At 37.5% G+C, this 18,448-nt stretch overlaps 1 protein-coding gene across 1 annotated transcript in view; it reads right to left on the reverse strand.

The window, feature by feature from the left end:
* The window catches only part of LOC107669866 (metabotropic glutamate receptor 5-like), a 59,423-nt gene that overhangs the window by 15,027 nt on the left and 25,948 nt on the right, over nt 1–18,448 (reverse strand). The window contains exon 3 of the mRNA XM_016462291.1: nt 16,167–16,467. Coding sequence (XP_016317777.1) covers nt 16,167–16,467 — 301 coding nt within the window. The remainder of the gene's footprint in view (nt 1–16,166; nt 16,468–18,448) is intronic.

The following is an 18,448-nucleotide window of genomic DNA, read 5'->3' on the forward strand; positions in this document are numbered from 1 at the left end:
CACACACACACTCACACACACACACACACACACACTCAGGGTGCAGATGGCATCATTGTGGGCAAACTCATCTGACACCCTGTGTGCTTGTGTGGAGGGACTGATGACCTCACAGCTGGCTGCGACGTGATTGGCTGAGACTGTAGTCATGGCGGCAGCATTGGAGTAGGTGCTTATGGGGGATTCCGAGGAAAATGATACACTGTGTGTTTGTGTGTTAAAGTATCACTGCAATGTTTCAGTATCAGCTTAATCTCAGATGTTTCTCCTAAATTGCATTAGGATAAATAAAAAAAATAAACGCAAAAAATGTAATTGATGGAACAGATTTTTTAGATACTTTGGTCTCTGAGGAGAAATGTTTATACTGAGATCTCGGACTTTTGATCGCAGACTCTGGCACGTCGTGAGATATTGTTGAGATCTCTTCTGAAACTCTAGAGACATGTCAGATTATTGGCAGTGTTGTGTTAAAGAAAACTAAAACGGAACCTAATGAAAACATGTTTGTTCACTGAAATAAACACAAAAACTAACATAACTGGGAAAAATGCAAACTAAACGGACACTAAATGTAATCTACTGACTCCAAATGTAAATAAAATAAAATAAAAATGATTATAAAGAAAAACAATATTAAACACAGCATAGTATAAAACTTGAAACCTTTGCAGCTCACCTACATTTAACATGCAAGAGCAATAGCGAGAAATAACACTAGACTGTGCTGAGAAATATAATACTGTTAAATGATGTTAATATATTAATTTTATAATTAGTAGCCCTAAAACACTAAAATAAAAACTAGTAAAAAATAAATTAAAACTAGAAAACGCCATACAACTGAACTGAAACAATGATAGAGCAAAACCTCAAAATCAAAAACTAAATCTAAGACAAACTGAAAACAAAATAAATACCAAACACTAAAATTGAATTAAAACCGTAAAACTAAAATTAAAAAGATATTATGAAAACTATAAAAAACTAAAAAGGCAAATGAAAAATAAAACAGAAATGAAAACTTGATTTAAAAAAAATTGAATGCCATAAAACTAAACTGAAACAATGATGGAGTGAAACAAAATAAACACTAAATACTAAAAGTGTAAAACTCAAATCTAAAAAAATGATAGTAAGAAAACTGTAAAAAATAAAAAGACAAATGAAAAATAATAGAAATGAAAATTAATTAAAAAAAATACTGGAGACTTTTTCTAAAGAAAAATATCTTTAAAGCATGGGATTTGTACAGAAGAGAACAGTCATGATCAGAGTTTAAAACAGCCACAGCTGCATGTAAAACCTTCCACTGCAGATCAGCAACCTTCTTCAACAATGGTGTTTTTACAGTGCTCTCCGTTCAGGTCCAACACTATCAACCAGACTTAAGCGAGCTCTCCGAGGAGTGTCAATTTGACCATTTAATTGGTCTCTGTGCAGAACTTTAACGAATGAAGTGTACAGCAATTTCTTACAGACACAAAGGAATTAGCCTTTTCTAAAAAATTGTCCCGTACAATCCTTAAAATCTGTGAGAATCCTAGTCGAAGGAAAAAGATCATTATCACTGAGCTGAATAGAACTGTTACAATACAGATGCAGCAAAGTACGCTCAGAGTCTGGTAAATCTTCTCTCCACTTATTGAGTTACAATGTGATTACACAAGTGGAGTGTGCCTTTAAATGAGAGGCAAGGAGATGAGTTTATTGTCCATGTTTGCACCTGTAAACTGAATTACATGTCCCAAAGTCACTACACTGGACAAACAAAACTTCTTGAGTAGACTAGGACCCATCTGACAGGTTGTACTCAAACGAGTCTCGTTGAAGAAACCAGTACAATGATTCATCATGATATCCCATCCTCTCCCGTTTGAACAAATTCCACACTTTGACCAATCCACGATAAAAAGCTCCATTAAAGTTGAATTGTTTTAAGTCCATTAAGAACAAAGTTCTGCTCAGTCTCTGTCCAACCAACTGATTCAAAATAAAGCATGCTTGGTCTGCAGGACCACACAGAAACCTCTGTATGAACTGGAATCGAAAAGTTGCTCCTCTACTACTCCGGTGGATCAAACCTTGTCCTCCTTCACCCCTCGGCAAATACAGTATACTCCGAGGCGTCCCAAAATAAATCAACAAAACGCACCAGAACCTTTGACAGCAATTCCGGTGGAGGAACAACACATGTCAGGCGAAGCCATAAAGTGGATGGAATCAAATTATTAATAACAAGAACACGACCTCTAATAAGACATTCTTGGTGAAATCCACTTCCATTTGGCTATAGACTTTTAACCTTCTCACAAATCCTCCGTTTTACAAATCAACCCAGCAGGCAACTTACTCTAAGCTTTTTCTCCAACACTCCCCCTATACTGAGAGCTTCGCTTTTGGCCCAGGTTACTTTGTCTGAAGAAATTATGCCAAATTGCTCTACAACATTTGTTAACACATCAATATCTTGCTGACTATCAATCAAAATAGCTAAGGCCCAATCCCAATTCTATTTTATACCCCTTCCCCTTCCCCTACCCCTCCGCCTACCCCTTCCCCTTGTCCCTTAAAACAGAGTGTCAAGGGGTAGGGGTGAAAATATTCCCCTAAGAATTGGGACACCACTACTACACCGTTACACATCATCATACGTCGTCTAGCTCCTACAATACACACACCTATACTGGTGTGCTGGTGTGCATTAGAGCCTTTAATTACCGTTCTATATTAATGCGCTGCTTAAAAAATCTTCGTTTGAAGGGCTGTCTGGCCCTTCCCCTTACCCCTATCTCTCCAACCAAAAGAGAATTGAGACACCCCTACCCCTTCACGTGAACGCGCGAAACGGAGGGGTAGGGGAAAGTGGAAGGGCTAAGGGGTAGAATTGGGATTGGGCCTAAATCATCAGCATATGCTGATAACTTTAAAGGTGTATTACACCCTGGTATTTTCAGACCTTGTAAGTCAGATCTAAGCTTATGTAATAATGGTTCAAAAGCCAGAGATTATAACATACCAGAGAGGGCGCAACCCTGTCTGACTCAACGTTGGACCTGAAAAGGAGCACTTAAAACACCACTGATCTTCAAAACACTCTGAATCGCACAATACAAAGTCTTAATTTTATTGATAAAACCAGAAGTAAAACAATAAGCAATCAATCTTTGCTATAATTGATCAGAGACAGAGAGACAAAGACAGAGAGAGAGAGACAGAGACAGAGAGAGAGAGAGAAAGAGAGACAGAGACAGAGACAGAGAGAGAGAGAGAGAGAGAGAGAGAGAGAGAGAGACAGAGAGAGACAGAGAGAGACAGAGGGCAGCTCATGCCGCTGTCACATCCCAAGGTGAAGGATTAAACAAGCGCTGACCAACAACACAGTTCATCATGCAAACACGCTCTCGCCTGGAACAAGTGCTGCATAGCGGAGATAACTGAACCGGGACCGTACACAAACACTGGCAGAATGTGTCCAGCCGTCATCAGAGGGGCACAAATGCCATTTCAGTGCCAACTTCCTCTCTCCGCCGAACCCTTTCTGTCCCCAGAGCCATTACAGCTTCCCACAATGCTCTCTGACAAAACAGCCTTCCGAAGAACTGTTATTCGCAGCGGATTATTGACTCCTGAGATAAATGAACTAATGAATCGCGCACAATAACACCACAAGTGTGCTTAAAGAATGTAAACAGGGTCAGTTCTGAGCTCATGCCAAATGCACTCGCTTCAGCTTGTGCTTCTCCATTCAGCTCTGAATCTGAACTTTCCAGCAGCTGAAAACAGTCTGTCTTTCTCTCAGTCTCTCAGCATCTTCCTGCAGACATCGCTGTCTCATCATCTCCATCAGAACAAGCCCGTCTCCATGGAGAAGAGGAGACAGATCGCCATGGCGATAGAACTATCATTGTTTGATAAATCTGACAGCAACTTTTGGAAGAGACGAGGTCAGTTTTACAGAGAGAAACATTTGTTATTTGTCGACTTCATCTCTCTTTCTCTTGTGGAGTGCCTCATACAGGTCACACCTGCGCTTTCTGTGTCTGAGAGAGTGATTGTTTGTGTGTATAAAGCTGAGCATAATGTCAGTCTTTATTAATGCATTGGGCGTGTTTGAGCAGGCGTTTAAAATTGAGACGAGCATCAATCAAACTCCCATCACTGCAGAAACATTCATACACAAACACACACACAAAGATATATATTATAATATATTATATAGTATTTTCACATCGATATCACCTTTAAATTTAGTAAAGTGTAATAAGTTTATTAAAATTATAAGCAAATTACACATACGCACACATACTCATACAGTCTATTGCATTGCAAAACAACAAAATCACAGACAAACAAAATATATATGATGATTAATATTCATATTATCCATATTATTATTCAATTTTGGCCCAATGAGATTTCAGTGTGGGCGGAGCTACTCTGTGCGCCACAACAGAACTAGAAAGCAAGAGACTTTGAAACATCCTGCTGTTTTTCCATTGTAACCATAGTTTCAACTAAAACACCATAATTACTAGTTATTGCTCATGTAAAATTTGAATAAATTAGCATGGCATCACCTTCCAAAAGTGTAAAAATTGAACAGTAATTTTGTTTGTTGGAAAAGACCAAGTTACCAAACTTTTACTATATTAACAGTAATTAATAACTAGTATTTTGGCAGAAGAGATGCTTGCCATGGCATTGGCATTTACATGCATTCCTTTAGAAGATGCTTTTATGCAAAGCGACTTACAAATGAGGAACCTATCAAGCAATTCGTCACAAAAGGTCGAATTCAATTCCTTTAGAAGGGTCCATTCAAAATCAAAAGGTAATTTATAATTAAACGATAAGGTACAAAAGACAGTTCTATAGAGAATATAATGACAGCTAATAGACGGGAAGAGCAACAGCACAACGGTTACTTCAAGTTTTCACTAAAATATTATTTTAGGATTGACCAATCAGCATCCAGAACTGAAACAATCTGTTTTACGACACAGAGTGAACTGAAGAATTTCTTTCACAAAGACTAATCTCAAAATTGTAAGACACACACATACTTATGTAATTTTTGACTGACTTGTTAGAATCTAGTGAAAGAGCTGACAGTGTGTGTGTGTGTGTGTGTGTGTGTTATGAAAGGCTCTTTACAACAGGCCTCTCACACTTCATACAAGCGCCACACATGTGGGCGTCTGCTCTTCAACATGCAGACCTCAAAAAGCCTCTGTGTGAGTGGGCGTGTATATAAAGAGCTTCCTGTTCGCCGCGGTGGGATTAAATATCTTACATTTATTAATAAATGCAGATAAGCACCATCTACCTGTGAACATGATTGACTCATTTACCCTCGTGTTTAGATCGAGTCTGTATTTATTGGGTTTGTGTTTTTCCACTATCTGTTTATTTCCATCAGTGCTGTCAGGAAAGGAAATGAACAGGCAGACGGATACGGTCTGGACTCATTTATTTGTGAAGGATCATATCTATCCTTGCTTTCACAGAGCTGCGCCCCAAAATCTCATCCACTGCTCCACGAGAAAGACCATTATAGAAAACACTCACTCTCGGCTTTGCTCTCAATAGGCAAGAAAAACCACAAATGAGATCTTGTTAAATTTTGATTGTTTATCGAGTAGTGAGATCAAATGGAGAGCAAATGAAGATTTTACATAAGTCTCCTGCATCTCAAATATTTATCCGGAGAAAATTACCTGACTAATCTCACGTGTGGCTTCGCTAGAGTTTCAGAAGAGGAACAATTAGTGGTTAACCAATATATAGCCAAGGCCGACATATTGGCCGATTTTTGGCTATTTTTATTTATTGGCATCGGCCGGTAAGTTTTTCTGTTCAGCTACATCTCAAGTGTGGAACTTCTAGCATTTCAGAATAGAAACAATTAGTGGATGACCGATATATAGCCGATATATAGCCGATATATCGGCCGGTATTTGGTGATTTTACTTTATCGGCATTAGCTGGTAAGTTTTTCTGTTCGGCCACATCTCATGTGAGGCTTCTCTAGAGTTTCAGAAAAGAAACAATTAGTGATTAACTGATATATAGTCAAGGCCAATTTATCGGCCGATATTTAGCCATTTTTATTTATCGACATTGGCCGATACGTTTTTCCGTTTGGCCACATCTCACGTGTGGCTCCTCTAATGTTTCAGAAGAGAAAGAAAAACAGTGGTTGACTGATATATAGCCGATATATTGGCCGACAATGGCCAATAATTTTTTTCTGTTCAGGCTGATGTGTCTGAAGCAGGACTTTTATTTTGACAACACTGAGAATACCAGTGCCTGAGCGCCTGCTCATCATTTTCCGTTTCTGTTGAATTTCAGCAATTATTATGACATGTTATGAAATTGTTATAATATATGTCAATGTTGTAACACTTTGTGGCTTTAAATGTCCCTCTAGGTCTTTCTCAGAAATGTTCTCTCTCAGTAAGCCAGCATTACACGTCTCAGATCAATACTGATCAATACTATTTAATAATATATATAATAATATAATATAATATATAATCAATAAATTATATTTTACAAAATATTTAAATGGAAAACTGTTATTTTAAATTGCAATATTTCACAATATTACTGTATTTTTGATCAAATAAATGCAGCCTTGGTGAGCAGAAGAGACTTATATCACATTAAAATGGTACCTACCCCAAACTTTTGAACGCCAGAGTACATGAATATTAAAGACTCAAGATTGGAATCGAACCTGAGTGCTTCGCTAGTGTTGCTGCCATGACAACAAGGAAAACACGCCAAGGTTTTACAGCAAACATGTGCTGATCAGCATGAGGTGACGGAACTCAGAGGACGTTAAAGAAATCACACACACACACACACACGGGTCACAGGAGGACAGCGTCTCTCCGCTCTGACAGTTACGACCTCCAAATGAATTGTGTGACCGTACAGTCCAGATCAGACCAGATCTCCTCTCATCTCCTCTCTGCTCTCTATGCTATGATGGCTGTAGATGAAGGGACGTCTTCAGATGGGCTGCTAATTGGGTGCCAAACGAGAGAAAACCGGCATAGAGAGAAAGCGAGAGGTTAAAGTCAACATGAAATGACATGCGCAACCCATTTGACTTCCCAATGCCAACGGTTCTTTTATTCACGATTGCCATGACATTTAATACATTTGAAGTAATAACTATTGGCAAGATTTTAGGCTAAAATTGAAAACAAATTTTTGTCCTTGTAGTAACGTGCCCCAATGAATAATTCACAATAAGATCATAAATATCCATTAAGAAGATAAATAGGGTCCATTTTGAGCTCATGTTGACTTTAAAGGACAGAATAAGCACTGCATGAAAGAGTTTGTGGTAAACAGGGTTTGTGAAGGTGTCAGAAGAGATGAAAAGTAAATAGTGAACGAGAGATTTCTGTGGTCTTTCCATTCGTTTACGTCAGGCCATGATGGGGGATCGTCAAGCAATCAGAGAGCGAGAGAGCTGAAAATAGAGTGCAATTACTACAGCCAGTCAAAACACTGGCCACAGCTGTCCTTCACACAGCACACATGCTAAAACAACACTGAACATACAGTCCGGGAGCTCAGCTAACCTCACGATCATCACAAAACACAAAAATATGGCTTTCAGTCAAATGATTTGAGTTTCTGATTCTTTCATTTTAGCAACCAAGCAGCAAGCTGGTAATCAGCCAAAAATTAAAATCTGTCTCGCCATCGTCATCCGAAAACTTTATTTTCTTTAATGTGTGTTCAAATTTCCATATGATTTTTTGTTTATGACTTGTATAAAATATATTATGATACAATATAATACATATATAATATAAAACTAATACAACAGCTTTCAAACCTCATGCGTTTAATTCAAACATAATGTCTTATGAGGTGACGGAACTCAGAGGACGTTAAAGAAATCACACACACGCACACACACACAGACGGGTCACAGAAGGACAGCGTCAGCGTGTGCCAGCGTCTCTCCATCAGATCTGTCTCTCCGCTCTGACAGTTACGACCTCCAAATGAATTGTGTTGTGACTGTTCAGCCCAGATCAGACCAGATCTCCTCTCATCTCCTGTCATGTGTAAAATGTTGTGACGGCTGTAGATAAAGTGACGTCTTCGGATGGGCTGATAATTGGGTGCCAAATGACAGAAACAGGCTTAGAGAGAAAGCGAGAGGATAAAGTCAAGAGGATAAAAAAAAGAAAAAAGAAAGCGAGAGGATAAAGTCAACATGAAACAACATTCACAACCCATTTTACTTCCCAATGCTAACGTTTCTTTTTTAAATGAATCATTATTCACTATTATTGCTGTGACAGTTTTTACATTAGGAGGAATGATTATTATTGGCAAGGTTTTAGGCGAATTGAAAATATTTTTCCAAATTATAAATTACATTTTCCCAGGTCAAAAATATAAAGATTTTTATATCCTTGTAGTAATATAGACCAATAAGACCAGAAACATGTATTAAGAAGTTAAATTGGGTGCATTTGAATCTCATGTTGGCTTTGAAGGACAGAGTAAGTGCAGCATGAAAGGTAAACAGGGTTTATGAAGGTGTCAGAAGAGATGAAAAGTAAATAGTGAACGAGAGATTTCTGTGGTCTTTCCATTCGTTTACGTCAGGCCATGATGGGGGATCGTCAAGCAATCAGAGAGCGAGAGAGCTGAAAATAGAGTGCAATTACTACAGCCAGTCAAAACACTGGCCACAGCTGTCCTTCACACAGCACACATGCTAAAACAACACTGAACATACAGTCCGGGAGCTCAGCTAACCTCACGATCATCACAAAACACAAAAATATGGCTTTCAGTCAAATGATTTGAGTTTCTGATTCTTTCATTTTAGCAACCAAGCAGCAAGCTGGTAATCAGCCAAAAATTAAAATCTGTCTCGCCATCGTCATCCGAAAACTTTATTTTCTTTAATGTGTGTTCAAATTTCCATATGATTTTTTGTTTATGACTTGTATAAAATATATTATGATACAATATAATACATATATAATATAAAACTAATACAACAGCTTTCAAACCTCATGCGTTTAATTCAAACATAATGTCTTGGGATGAATGAATGCCTACAGGATACACTAAGGCTGCACAATTTGGGGCAAAAAAATTGTGGCTGCGATTGTAAATGTGATGTTAAAAAACAGGTTTGCTGCTTGTTTGTAGGGCTGCACAATTTGGCACAATTTAAAATGACTAAAAAACAAAATAAATATTGATATTGTAATATTTTATTGAAAAACATAATATTTAAGAAAAATAATATAGTAATAATCATTTTATTTTACATTACAACTGTAAAAATACAATACTAATATTTATGGCTATCTTAATTTCTTCATTTATTTTGACGGAAAACTGCAGGGAACGTATATTGTTAATAAGTGGACTTCTTTTCCAGTGCTTTCTGAGGCATTTTTTGAGCTTGACAGTCCTAGACCACATTCACTTTCATTGTATAAAATCGAGCAGTGTGAGCATTCGGCTAAACATCTCATTTTATATTCCGCAGAAGAAAGAAAGAAAGTTTGGAATGACAATAAATGACAGAATTTCATTTTTGGTGAACTATCCCTTTAAATATGGTTTTAGTTTTGTAGCATATTTGAGTTATACAGTACTCTCACTCACTGTTCATCTTTTTATTTTTGGTCTTGAAAAACGTCAGGCTAAGTGGTATGTGTGTGTGTGTGTGTGTGTGTTTTAGGCTTGCTGCAGATCAGATTCATGAGGTCAAAACCTCATGCTGTGTCCATCTGCATACAAACACACACACACTGACAGTGAAATCTGACAGGACAGAAAAACAGACCCATTCACATGAGACTGATGGATACACACACACATACACATTGTTAAATTTGTCAGACAGATTACCAGAGGGTGCTGGCAATCATAGGACAGCTTAAAACACACACACACATACACACACACACACACACACACACCAAAATCCTGACATTTTCACACACGAGTGACCCACAGGGTTTCTCACATTGAAATGTTCCTGTCACTTTGATTGGCAGGTCAGGAAACTTTTGAGACTGTGGAAACTCAAACAATCACTCAACACTTTCAGACGTTTTCTCTCTCTCTATCCTTCCATTACAGCCTTAAACAAACACCTTAAACACCTTATTCAACGGTAAAACTGTACCCTCTCTCATTTAAAGCATTAGGAAGTCTGACTCATTTAGATGAATCAGCAAATTATTCAGTTCAAAAACTGATTCTCAGAATTTTAGGTTTTAGCGTTATTAACTAAAACTAAAATTATTACAAAACTTTTTTTTTGTTAATTGTATTAAATACATGAAATCCTTGCACAAACATTTAAATAAAAAATTTTACTGAAATAAAATGTTTAGGATAAAGTACTAAAATGATTGAAACTAAATAACTAATTAACTAAAAAAAAGATTAAAAAACACTAAAACTAATAAAAATGACAAAATCACAAAATTAATGACATGAAAACTCAATGAATCAAAATAAAAGCTATTCAAAATATTAAAAAGTATAATACTATGTAAATAATACTAAAATAACACTATCTATCTATCTGTCTATACAGTATGTATATATTACATTTTTATTTCATAATATTTTATGAAATATTATTAACAACATCCTAATTGAGTTCATTCAAAAATCCACACTTTCCGATATATACAGTGGGTACGGAAAGTATTCAGACCCCCTTCAATTTTTCACTCTTTGTTATATTGCAGCCATTTGCTAAAATCATTTGTTAATTTTTTTTCCTCATTAATGTACACACAGCACCCCATATTGACAGAAAAACACAGAATCGTTGACATTTTTGCAGATTTATTAAAAAAGAAAAACTGAAATATCACATGGTCCTAAGTATTCAGACCCTTTGCTGTGACACTCATATATTTAACTCAGGTGCTGTCCATTTCTTCTGATCATCCTTGAGATGGTTCTACACCTTCATTTGAGTCCAGCTGTGTTTGATTATACTGATTGGACTTGATTAGGAAAGCCACACACCTGTCTATATAAGACCTTACAGCTCACAGTGCATGTCAGAGCAAATGTGAATACTTTCCGTACCCATATATATATATGATATCATTTATCTCAATTAGGGAATTTCATATAATGTAGAATATTACATAATATTGTGTTCATGAGAAGCAGCTTCACCAACACTGATTAAACACCAACCAGAAGTGAACATAAAACGTGTTTCTCTTTTTTCCCAGGTTTACTCTAGACTCTAGAAGCCGTGGAGCAGCTCTGAGCAGCTGTACCTGTGTCTGTGAAAGTTTTTGGTAGTTCATCAGTGAGAATTCTGGAGGCAGAACGAGATATTCATGGTAATTCCAGAGGCCTGACTTTAAACTCTCTCTCAGCCTGTTCACATCCCTCTCTGACTAAATCTGAGGCTGGCGGAAGGCGGTGGTGTTGGTATGGGTGACAATTCTGTTGCCATGGCAACAAGCCGTGGAAGGGTATTGGTTCCGATTTTGTTCCGTCTCCAGCTCAGAGTGCAGCACGGACGGGGAAACGGAAAAGAATAGTTCTGTCAACCGCGCCAAACACACACACACACACTTGGAGCATCATTAATCAGTTAGCGCTTGGTCTGTGGGGTAAAGCTGCGGGCAGAACAGGGCTAATGCATGTCATGTGGGCCGTAGAGATCACTGTCGTGAGAGTTCAGTGAGATGGGTCCATTAATCCTGACACACGAACGTCTCACATACAGTTTCATCTCTGTAAACCCCACAAGATGCTTGTGGCGGGAATGAGGAGAAGGCAGATGTGCGAGTGGCTCGTGATGGGCTCGTGTGTGCTCGATCCTCCAGCAAGAGCATAAGAGGATCTGGGATATTCCTACTGTCGCATGTTTGTAATCCTACAAGCACCGTCCATGAAACCACATTGGTCGTGCCAAACCTGTGTGGAATGCCACATGACAAACTATGAGCAATTAAACCAATATAAAGTGCATTTTCTGTGCCGACAGCAGAACCAAACAGAATAGTACAGATGACTATATTTTTTATTTTTTACAGGAAAGAAAAAGTGTCTCCACAATGCTAAGGTGTTCTGAGTGGTTGCTAGGGCACTGCTAAGGTATCCTAGGTGGTTGCTAGGACATTGCTAAGGTATTTTGGGTGGTTGTTAGGGCGTTGCTATGGTTATGTGAATGTGTTAGTGTTCTAGGCAGTTTCTAGGCCTTTACTAATGAGATCTGGGTGGTTGCTAAGGCATTGCTAGGCTTTACTAAGGTGGTCTGGGTGGTTGCTAGGGCATTGCTAAGATGTTCTGGGTGGTTGCTAGGGCATTGCTAAGGTGTTCTGGGTGGTTGCTAGGGCATTGCTAAGTCAAGTCAAATGTTTAACTAGCACTTTATACAATACATATTGATTCAAAGCTGCTTCATAGTAATAAACAAGATGGACTTCTAGTTGGTTGCTAGGGTCTTCTGGGTGGTCGATAAAACATTGCTAAGTCAAGTCAAATGACATCTGACTATATAGTGCTTTATACATTATATACTGATTCAAAGCAGCTTTAATAAATAAAAAGGTGTTTTAGGTCGTTGCTAAGACATTTCTAATGTGTTCTGGGTGGTTGCTAGGGCGTTGTTAAGGTGTTCTGGATGTTTCTAGGACATTACTAAGTCAAGTCAGATGACATTTGATTATATAACGCTTTATACAATACATATTGATTCAAAGCAGTTTCACAGTAATAATACAGTGTTCTGGGTGGTTGCTAGGGCATTACTAAGGTGTTCTAGTTGGTTGCTAGGGTGTTTCTAAGTAAAGTGAAAACATTTATTTATATTGTACTTAATACCATACATACTGATTCAAAGCAGTTTCACAGTAATAAATAAGAAGGTGCTCTGGTTAGTTGTTAGAACATTACTAAGGTGTTCTGGGTGGCTGCTAAGGCTTTAAAGTATTCTGGTTAGTTGCTAGGGTGTTACTAAGCTATTCTGGGTGGGAGCAAGGGCATTGCTAAGGTGTTCTGAGTGGTTGCTAGGTGATTCCTTACAAAACCATCCTCAAGTCTCTGTGATGTTCTGATGACTAAATTTACTAAGGCATTCTTGGTGGATGCTAGGGTGTTGCCAGGGTGTTCTGGGTGGTTGCTAGGGCATTACTAAGGTATTCTGTTTGGTTTACAGGATGTTGCTAAGGTGTTTTGGGTGGTTGCTAGGGCATTGCTAAGGCATTCTGGGTGATTGCTAGGTGGTACCTTACTAAACCAGTCTCTGTGATGTTCTGGTGTCTAGATATGGCCTGGGTTCCTCCTTCAATGTCAGTCTGAAGTTTTCATCCGTTTTATCGTGCACTATGTGAGAAAGAATTTTAACATCCCAAAATATGTGGGTATGTATATGCGAGTGCATGTGCATTCTTGAGCAGATGTTTTGTTCTGTTGTGTGTGTGTGTGTGTGTGTGTGTGTGTGCACGCTCCAGAAACGACAGACCTTGAGCTCTGAGATGCTTTGATCCTCTGTGTTTCATCTCTGGCCTTAGATCAGTAGTCTAGCAGAGGGGAATTTACACACATGTACACACACACTTTTCATTTTTAAGTCTGCCTTTAAGTAGATTCAACCACATTACAAATTAAAAGTGGGGATGCCAATTGAACATGTTAATTTAGTTCATTTAGAGTGATTATAAAAAAAAAATAAATAAAAATAAAAAACCAAGACAATAAAAAATGCACGCATGTCGGATTCCACAATAAGGGATTTACTTACCATCTGAGAAATGTATATATATATATGAGCCGTCACGGAGCTCTAAATGCATATAAACACAGACTAACAATTCTTGCATGAACATTATCATTACTTAATGAATTCATCTGCACAAAAAAATCCTTCTCTCTCATCTGTTAAATATTCCTCTCACACTCTCGGCTCTGCCGAGAGGAAGAGGAGGATGCCGAAGACTTGACAGCTCCTCCGCATGGAACACAGACCACCGCGCAAACATCCCATCCTGCCTGAGAGGGAGGCAGACAGGAAACGCATCATAAACACTGTCAGGGCTCTTAATGATCATGAAGTTTGCTCTTGCGGTTTCTGGATTGTTGCGTGTCTGACCTGAGAGCCGAACTGCTGTGTTCTGCACACAAACACGGCCACAGCTTCTCCAGTGACAAGCTCTAATCTGATTGTCTGGTTTCACACAATTTCCGGGAGTCGGGAAGCACCGATTTATATCAGTCCGCCGGGAAACAAAGTCATGTTTATGAGTTCCCAATGTCATAATGAATACTTCTGTGGAAGAACTGGAAATTGACAAGGTGCAACAAATCTGAGAAAGATACTGACTGCAATAAAAGAAGCAGCCATATATATGGCTTTTACTTTTATTACAGTCGGTATCTTTCATAGATTTGGGATAGGTGGTTGCTAAGGTGTTCTGGCTGGTTGCTAGGATGTTACTAAGGCATTCTCTCTGGTTGCTAGGGCAGTCTTAAGCTGTTCTGTGCGGTTGCTAGAGCATTACAAAGGTGTTCTGGGTGATTGCTAGAGTGTCGCTTAGGTGTTTATGGTTGTTGTTAAGTTGTTGTAGGTGGTTGCTAAGGTGTTGTGGCTGGATGCAAGTGTGGTGGTATGGTGTTCTGTGTGGTTACTAGGGTGTTAATAAGGTGTTCTGGGTAGTTGTCATGGCGTTATTATTCTGGCTAGTTGCTAGGGTGTTACGAATTTGTTCTGGTTGGTTGCAAGGGTGTTGTTAAGGTGTTCTGGGTTCTTGCAAGGGTGTTGTATGAGGTTGCTAAGATGTTACTAAGGTATTTTGGCTGGTTGCAAGGGCGTGCTAATGTATTCAGTGTGGTTGCTGTGCATTAATAAGGCATTTTGGGTTGTTGCAGGTGTTGCTAAGGTGTTCTGGCTGGTTGCTATGGAATTACTATACTGGTTAGTTGCTAGGGAGGTACTAAGGTGTTTTGGCTAGTTAGAAGGGCATTACTAAGGTGTTCTGGCAGGTTGCAAGGATGTTACTAAGGTGTTCTACCTGGTTGCTAGGGCTGTCCTAAGGTGTTCTGGGTGGTTGATGTGGTGTTGCTGAGGTATTTTGAGGAGTAGCTAGGGTATTACTAATGTTTTCTGGGTGGTTGCCAGGGCGTTATGAAATGAAAACAAAGCTATGAGATGCACATTCTTTCAATAGTGTTGACTGAATCATTGAAAATAGGTCTATTAAATTGGACGTGGCCTAATTGGACGTGGCCTAAGTCTTTTTAAGGGATAGTTCACCTAAAAATGACAAATATGTCTTAATTTATGATATATGTTACATACACAAGGTTCCCTTTTAAAGCCTTTATTTTTAAGATGCACAAAACCCTAAATTATGAAACATACCTGCAATGATGATGCTGATGAAGATAATGTAATGATGACGATGATGGTTATGAAGATGACAATGAGGATGATGATGATGATGATGAAAACTTCCTGTTGGTTCTCATCCTTACTGAGCAGCTGATGCTGAAAAAGTCACAAAGATTTCTTAACAGAAGTCCATACCAGGGGTATTACAGTTAAAATCATAAAAAAAATCTTTTTGTGTTACTTGAAATAAAAAAAATGAACTGAAATAAAAGAAACTACCAAAAAAAAAAAAAGTAATAAATAGACTTATTTCAGCTAGTTGCCAAGGCAACATTTTTCATTTTTCATTTAGTTTAACTTGATGTATTAAAAGAACTAGAACTGGAATAAACATTCATAAAAAGGATACAGACTGTATTTACACACAACTAATTTTTTAAAACTTTTTTTTAGTTTTAGTTTTTTTTAAATATGTCTATATAGTTTTTTTATTAATACTTATTCAAGTTTTAGTTATTTTAGCACATCAATTTAAACTAAGTAAAAATGAGAAATGTTGCCTTGTCAATTAGCTGAAATAAAAGTGGTTTTATTTTATATTAGTTAAGATTTATTTTATATCAAGTAACAAACATGTTTTTATGTTTCCTGTTTCACACACTTCCCATTTTTAATTTGGTCTTCAAGTAGACGGGATGGTTTTACAAATTAAATCTCCAGTCGAAGGCCAAGTAAAATCGCACTCAATTTCTCCATGTTTTTCACCATTCATTCCTCCACTGACCTGCCGACCAACAGGAACTCTCCGACGAGGTTTTGTCGTCTCATGGCCATCAGGATGTTTCGTACGGTCATGCCCTCGCAGAAACACGCCACCACGCGAGCTTTGGGCAGATACTTGCGCAGTTTGGCCAGCAGACGGTCGAAGTTCTGCTCGCCGGCCAGATACTTGCGCAGTTTGGCCAGCAGACGGTCGAAGTTCTGCTCGCCGGCGTTACTCCAGATTTTATCAGAGTGAGCGATACAAATCCCTTCCTTTCCCGCCATCTCTTTAAACGCCTCCATCCCACTCTCACCATAGTTCCCTTGGAAAAAAACAGAGAGAAATAGATATCAGTCTTCAATTAACTAAAAACTAAAGAAATCAGTCATGAGTCATAGTATTATATTCCAAATTTTTGACACACTTTTGATACTCCAACTAATCTAATGTATATAGATATATATATATATACACACACATATATATACTGTATATATATATATATATATATATATATACACAAATCGCTAGAGAATACACTGAAAAAAATTTGGAGTAGAAACAATTTTCACTTAGAAATTGTACAAATAATTAACCCTAACCAACCAACCCATACATTCAGAGGGAAATGATTAAGTCATAAAAATGATTATGTTGCTTGCAAAAAAAAAAAAATTGTCACAGTTACTTTTGAACTGCTTTTAATGGAGAAAGATGCTTTTAAAGATGATTTTCAATAATTATGTGAACAGTGATGGCTTTGAAATGATTTTTATTTAAAAATTGCTAGTAAATTTTACAAATAATTACAAAGAAATAGCAAGTAACATAAAATTATACACAAAATTTTGAAAGACTGAAATTTTCTTATAAAATGTACTTCAATAATCTAAAAAAAATCTGAGTGAAATTTGTTTCTACACCATTTTTTCATTGTAGTTATTAAGATGATAACAGACTACTTTAGTTTTTATATAAGGTTAAATATAATAATACACTCTAAAAAAATGATTTTTCAAAGTTGTTACTGGGGCACGTTTTGCATTTAAATACTATTTCAGTCGTTCTACTTCAAATTTCACATTTAATTCAATGCGTTACTTGCCATTTCTTCGTAATTATTTGTAAAATTTACTAGCAATTTTTAAATAAAAATCATTTCAATGTAAATAAACCCTACATCATTTTTTTCAGTGTACAGACCAACTCAAACTAAATGTAGAAAAATATATTTAGCAATCTTTTTTTTCCACACATCTAGAGCAGATTTCATCTGTTTGCACAGAACGTTGTGTTACAGTGTGAAATACTGACATTGTGTCAGACTACAGCTGTATGGATTTAATAAAGTTTGCTGAGACAATATTGACTCTCTCTTCCAGTGTCTGTCTCGCTTTGTCTGATGGAGAACTTGAGGACGGAGAGGTGTAAACCAGGTAGTTTAATCTCACACATAAAATACACAGAGATCAACCACACACACTCATATCGACACATAAATGTAGCTGTGAAAGTGTCAGATGAGTGTGTGAGAGAATTGAGGTTCCTCAGAAAGGTTTCATCAGGTTCTGGTCCTGGTTGTTGTGGATACATGTAAAGTCTTGTAATTAGTCTCACAGTGAGAGTAGCAGACACGAACAGATGGCAAACACACACACACACACACACACACACACACTGTTGACATAAACACACAAACAGTCTCCGTTCATAAAGAGAACACCAGCCTTCACTTCCTGTCAAAGATCATTGAACAGAGATCATGAAACGACTCACAACTAAACATTTGATTAAAAACTAATGATCTCTATTTGCTGAGGACCCATAATGTCCTTCAGAACCATCACAGGGAGCTCAAAATAAAATAAAATAAAATAAAATAAAATAAAATAAAGTTAACATATACAGTGAAATATTATATTAAACAACAATAAATTATATTAAATATCTTAAATATATTATATTAAAATATCTACCAATGCAGTACATCTACTTTCATGGTAAACTATTGTTAAAGGGGTCATATGATGCGATTTCAAGTTTTCCTTTCTCTTTGGAGTGTTACAAGCTGTTCGTGAATAGATAAGATCCCTGAAGTTGCAAAGGCTAAAGTCTCAAAACCAAAGAGATATTCTTTATCAAAGTTAAGACTCTGCCACGTCCCCCTAAAACGGCTCGTTCTAACAAGCCTCACATATCTACCTCACTATGTGGAAATATTTGCATTATGCGCCCCAAATGTTCACGCAAAGAAAGAAGGCGTGGTTTCAGTAACTGCAGTTAGTGTTGAAGCAGCCATGTCA

This window comes from Sinocyclocheilus anshuiensis, unplaced genomic scaffold (genome assembly GCF_001515605.1).
Source record: "Sinocyclocheilus anshuiensis isolate Anshui unplaced genomic scaffold, SAMN03320099.WGS_v1.1 scaffold272, whole genome shotgun sequence".
NCBI classification, from domain to species: domain Eukaryota; kingdom Metazoa; phylum Chordata; class Actinopteri; order Cypriniformes; family Cyprinidae; genus Sinocyclocheilus; species Sinocyclocheilus anshuiensis.